Consider the following 6,571-nt stretch of genomic DNA (forward strand, 5'->3'; position numbering starts at 1 on the left):
TGCGTTTAGCACCTCAGAGACTGACATTGGCCATAGCAAAATCGTGGAACACAAAATCCCTTTGGAAGACCCCACCCCCATAAACGAGAGATATAGGCGAATTCCTCCCGGTCAGTACGAGGAGGTGCGTAAACATTTACAAGAAATGCAGGACGCAGGCGTAATTCGCGAATCCTATTCCCCATACGCAAGCCCAGTAGTCTTAGTACGTAAGAGAGACGGGTCCATGCGCTTTTGCATAGATTTTAGGAAACTTAACCAACGCACAATTCGTCGCCTCAATGGAAAAAGGGGTTAACGCATCCGAGCTACGCGGGGCTGCGCGAAAAAAGTTTTCGAGATAATCGACTTTAAAGGTTTTTTGGCTTCAAAATTGGGTTAAATCAAGGTTGATTCCTTCATTTCTTATATATAGTGTAGATTAACGATTAATTACTTTACAAGCGTACTTTCAGCGATAATCCTCATTAAATCTTTGAGTAATTACAATTTTTCCATTAGTAACCTTAATACAGCCATATCTTCGCGTGCTTTTGAATGGCAAAAAGGGGTTAACGCTAAAGCGCGCGTCGATAACCCCTTCTTGCCATTTAACATCGCACGAACTGACGGTGTTGAAAGGGTACTGTCACTCCATAACATGTGTGCATTAAGTTTGTCTGTACCCAATAGTGATTTTAACGTAACTGCTAGGCTTTATCAGTCGTGTCTTTTATATACTGTAGTGGGGCCTTATCCCCATTTTATTACTGGAAAATTCTAAATTATAGGATTCAATATATTGTATTTGTGAGAAATGCATTAACCCCATGCATACCAGACCACATTCCTAAGAGGACATCAATCGCTTTTTAGTATTAAAATTAGCAACATAAATTTCTTCATTTCTAAGTCAATTCTATGAAAATGTATGCTTTGTGTATACAATATGGCATAAAAACATGTGGCAATCCTTTCCAATCGAAAAAGTTGCCAATTTGCACCTACAACAGTGTATAGAATTATGTTGCCAATTTAAGGATTTGCGGCTTATTTTGCCTTTAAATTATTCCAGCAAGCTATTTCAACATATTTTGCCCGTGACAAAAGGGGATAATATTTTACAGCATTGGTTATTTCATTTGGTACATAATTCATAATTTTTAAAGAAAAAAATAATCAAGAGTTACGCATAGATAATACATGTATATTGTACGAGAAAATTTTAAATGTGGTCTGGTACTAAGCACAGAGATAGTTTTGGGAATGAAAAACAGAAAATAAAATAGAACTTGCTCTTTATATCTTAAGACATTCTCGCAAGTGTTTCTAAATAATTTTCACGCTTTGAACAAATATTAGATTAACGATTTATTCATAGTTACACCTTGTAAACTATAGCTGATAATGTGCATGTATTCATTCGAATGCCCTCGAGACCATTCTTAAATAACTCACATAAATTATTTAGAAATTAATGAAGAAATTTAGAGCAATTACTACTGCTCAATGACTTGGCACAATGATCATGATCAAAATTAATACTACAATTTTTTTGAGAAGTATTTTTCAAAGGTTTTCAGATTTATCAAAGCTATCTTTGTGCTTTAATGGTCTAATGTAGCTGACCAATGAAATACCAACAATGAAATCAAATCAAACACCATGTATGTTCAAATGAGTTTATTATATATATATATATATATATATATATATATATACACAGCCAATTAACATTTAAATTGCGGCATCGGTCTACCTGACATGACACTTTTAAGCTATATATTCAAAATTTGAAGTCGATAAGTCACGCGAAATTCAAATAATACACATAAACAATACATGATTGATAGTTCTTGCTCAGACAATTGACATGTTTATTTGTTGAAATAATAGGTTTCTGTGTATAATTTGAAAAAAAAAACAAATGTTGAACATATTATTCATTATTGTAGAAGATATTTTGGAAAATATTGTAATAATATGGTAAAAATAAGGACTTCACACATCATTACATAATTACAAATAGGGACTGTAATACAGACTAATATTTGTTTCGAGGTATGAAAAAAGGTCGTTTGAAATTTAACGGCATAATGTTTTGCGTGTATACATCAAGATTCCAAACGTGAAAGCTTCAGATTGTCTAAAATTACATTTTAATCAACTTACGATGTTGCATAGCTATTCAAGGAACGAACCATCTTTAAGGCAGTTAATACAATTAAATTCATTTTATTTATTTTCTCAAAGTTACCTCATTTTTCCACAAAATGACCTCTGTGACCTTTGACCTTTAACCCAATGACCCCAAAATCGAACCAAAGTATTATCCCCCCCCCCCCCCGATATACCCTCATACTAAGTTTGATGTCAAACCATCACGGTTCTTGAGATATTGAAAAAAGCAAAATGGGACGGACATACGTACGGATGGACGACCCGAAAACATAACGCCTGCGGCCACTTCGTTGGCGGAGGCATAAAATATGAAACAATGCTAAATATCAAAATATTATTCACTTTTTTGTTCATGCTGTGCAAATATAGTTACGAAAGTGAAATCGACAATTAGATTAATACATTTCGAATAATACACAGTGTTGCATTTATGCAGGACTTGTGATGACATTCTGCCAGGTATATACTCGCGTCTCTAACTATGATACTTTTTCAAAACTTGTTGACATTTTTTTACTGTTCTTGCCTTTATTTACATTAATATGAATTCATGCTCTCCTTGCTGTCATTGCATCGCAGAATATCGAAATGCTAATCACAATTATTAGTTATGTTGTGAAAGTAGTCTAAGAAAGTGAAATCGTGGCATTTCAAATTGCAACTTAGAAATCAATTTTCAAACAACACATTTGTAATTTTGCAGGGCATGTCACATTCTTCCAATACTTACATTTCAAAAAATAAAGATAATGGTGTAAATTAAGCATAAATTTTCTTCACTTTGGGCGAAAAACCCCAAATCTCATCAAGTTCATCGGAATATTTTGAAATACAAGAAGACATGTATTCAAATTTCCCAAGGTTTGAAGATTTGCAGATTCGATTCAATTCGTTTTGTAATTTATTATGATACAATTGTCACACAAGCACACATTATACCAAGTATTTCTGTAATTATTGTTAGTGTCCTTATTTGCACTTAATTTTGAATATTTCGAATTACCAATGGAAAAACAGAATTCCTAGAATACATTTTAATTCATCCAAAAATGTGTACATACTTACTGTATTTTCTAAGTACAGGCCTACGTGTTCAATCTAAGTAATGTCCAAGTCCAAGTCATTGCATTCTCCCTTCAATGTGGTGCCCTAGTTGGGCAAAACGAAGTAAGCGACAAAAGTGATACTCCTTGTAATGACCAAAATGTGTCTCAAATTTGCAAGGACATCAATGGAATATCACAATGTATAACCTATTATTTCTCTGAGCAAGGTGAGTGTTTGTGCATTAAATTTGACTTTGAAGAAGAGCACATTAGGTGTAATATAAAAACGTCAATTACTCAAATTTGGATGGTATGTCTCTTGATTCCTTTTACCAAAGTAAGGCAGTATGAAATCCAAAGTTCCATTCCATATGCTAATAGGCTCTAATGCAGTAATTTTACATCAGGTTGGCTCATGTTATATACTGTATGTGTATCTCCGCCTTAAAGTTAGAAAGTCCTTTTGCAGACTTCCCTAAATACACCAAACACCGTATACAACTAATGATACTAGTATTTGGATCATGTCTGTGAAATGTCGAAGTCGCAAGATGTGTAGAATTTAAACGATGCACAAAAGTACTATATGTATTTGTAATGTCGTCTGTGTTCAAGCCACAACAGTAGGCCTACAATATGATTCACTGTTCGGATGTTTGATGCATGTGTCCATCATTTTCCTCCTCCTCGGATTCATCACTCTGAGACTGTTGTACCTCTGTCGTGAGGTTTTCATAGTAGCTGTGATACATCGATGGGATAATGTTGTCCTTGCACAAACTAAGCAAATCTTGCTTCTTTTCCCTTGAGAGGGCGAGATGTTGCTTGTACAACAGAGGCAGACGCATGTCATTTCTTCGACTTGAGCCCGAGACGCGAACTTCTACGAAGTCTTCGTTGAAATCATACTTTATTTTGATGACAGAGGGGTCTGTCCTCTGTACGCGGATCTGACGAATTTTCAACCAGTTGACGGGATTGCCAGCCCTGTCTTTCTTCATGTACTTCACACAGGGTGTTGTCAACTGACGCAGATCAAGGAAGTCCTCTTTCGTCATGTGGGTAACTTCATACCGATTCCTGTTCCTTGCTGTTTGAATAACTGGTATCCACTGGTCGGGGTGATGGATTGTCACTCCCCTTTTGTTCCTTTCGATGCAGGAATGCATCGCGTCACATTCCATTTGAGTATGTCCGCTGATCAATTCTGGTAGAGATGACTCATCTCCACCATCCTCGTCATTAGTATCTGTTCCCACCGCTTCCTCAATAGAGTCTCCAGAAAATTGCATGGGCTCAGTGGCCTGGTAAATGTGGTCCATTCCTTTAAAAAAATGTTACAGAAAACTCTAGCATTTAGTTCATGTTTCCTTTTCAACAAATTATGATAAAAGCAATTGGATAGGTTTCACGAAGTGCTAGCAATTTGTTATCATACGCACTGCTGCCAATTAAGGGGCTTTCACAATCGGTCATGTGATCGCTTGCGATTGCTTGCGATCCTGTACAAAGTATACTATCAAGAAATAATGGCAATAGCGATCGCACAACCAATTGTGAAAGCCCCTTTCCCCAGACAAAAGGGGTAGCCATCGAAAAATTACATGTGCCACTTATTTCCTTTCATTGTCTTTCAAAATGTGAACAATATTTTGTTGGTGATATCATAACCATGTGATATTTATTCCAACTGTAAGAACGTATACATGAATTCTTTATCGTGTCTGCTTGGCTATCTTGCTCCTTAATTCAGTTTCCAGACTCCATACAATAATCACATTTATATCACTAGGGTTTGCAGATTTGACATCGAATGGATCCTCATAAATGGAATCTAACAAAATTGTAGATGAATTACCCGAACTTGTGTCAATTATATTTTCTTGTCAAGACATATACTGTCATACAGGCCTATTTGTAAATGAAATAGATATATAATTTCTATTCAAGCAGCCTGACAAGTTGAATTCAAGCCATTTACATTTATCTAATTCCCGGAACTCTGGCATATGCTTGTGAAACGGTTGTGCTTCTGTCAATAATAATTTCTTAACATCGTATATCCACTCTTAATCTCTCATTCAGGCTATTCGCAAGTTATATGTTGGTTAACATTTCTTAATCTTAATTGAGTACCTTTTGGGGTCAATTCTGGTAGAGGTGACTCATCTCCACCATCCTTGTCATTGGCTGTTCCCACTGATTTCTCAATTGAGTCTTCAGAAAGTTGCATGGGCTCAGTGGCCTGGTTAATGTCATCCATTCCTTAAAAAAAAAAAATGTTACAGAAAACTCTAGCATTTAGTTCATGTTTCCTCTTAAGTATATTATAATACAAGCAATTGGATAGGTTTGACCAAGTGCTAGTCATTTGTTATCTATTATAATTATGTCACAGGAAGACTTTAGAATACGCAGTAGAATACTATAATGAACCTGTCCCTAAAAGTATTTTAAATAATGCAGATAAATTCTCACGCTCATTTAAGTTTATGTGTGTGCTAATTTATATTTATATAAACACACTTTGTTCAGTCAATTCTGCCAAGGGCAGCTCGTCAGCATTACGGTAGTTGGTTATGTTCATTTTTATCATATTTCATTGACCAGAATGACTCAAATCCAGACCTGCACTTTGTTGTGATCAACATCCATGGAAGAATTAAGCTAGGCAATTACAAATTGGTATAGTGCAATGTGTTTTAATTTTTATTTTAAATTTTCCTTTCCATACCTGGCTTAATCAATTCTGCTAGGGGCAAGTCGTCGTCGTCGTCACCACTGTCGTCTTTGTCACTACCATGTTGTCTGGGCTGGGTTATGTGGTTCTTTCCTGAAAGAGTATGCAACAAATCACTCGAAAACAATGGCAATTTTTACAATGTTTTCTTCCAGCAAATCATAATACAAGCAGTTCGATAGGTTTGACCAAGCTCTAGTCTTTTATCATAATTATGCTCAGGAAGACTTTAGAATACGCAGTAGAATACTATAATGAACCTGTCCCTAAAAGTATTTTAAATAATGCAGATAAATTCTCACGCTCATTTAAATTTATGTGTGTGCTAATTTATATTTATATAAACACACTTTGTTCAGTCAATTCTGCCAAGGGCAGCTCGTCAGCATTACGGTAGTTGGTTATGTTCATTTTTATCATATTTCATTGACCAGAATGACTCAAATCCAGACCTGCACTTTGTTGTGATCAACATCCATGGAAGAATTAAGCTAGGCAATTACAAATTGGTATAGTGCAATGTGTTTTAATTTTTATTTTAAATTTTCCTTTCCATACCTGGCTTAATCAATTCTGCTAGGGGCAAGTCGTCGTCGTCGTCACCACTGTCGTCTTTGTCACTACC

The 6,571-nt window shown here is 35.6% G+C and overlaps 1 protein-coding gene across 1 annotated transcript; it reads right to left on the reverse strand.

Moving 5' to 3' along the window:
• Positions 1 to 3,837: 3,837 nt before the first annotated feature.
• Positions 3,838 to 6,357, reverse strand: LOC140242575 (uncharacterized). Its single transcript, XM_072322322.1, has 4 exons — positions 6,297 to 6,357; positions 5,941 to 6,039; positions 5,343 to 5,471; positions 3,838 to 4,530 (listed from the first exon to the last, which is right to left on the reverse strand). Exons 1-4 carry the CDS (start codon positions 6,355 to 6,357, stop codon positions 3,848 to 3,850), a joined length of 972 nt encoding a protein of 323 aa, XP_072178423.1. The 3' UTR covers positions 3,838 to 3,847.
• Between the last annotated feature and the right edge of the window lie 214 nt (positions 6,358 to 6,571).

The sequence above is a fragment of the Diadema setosum genome, chromosome 2 (assembly GCF_964275005.1).
Source record: "Diadema setosum chromosome 2, eeDiaSeto1, whole genome shotgun sequence".
Taxonomy (NCBI): Eukaryota; Metazoa; Echinodermata; class Echinoidea; order Diadematoida; family Diadematidae; genus Diadema; species Diadema setosum.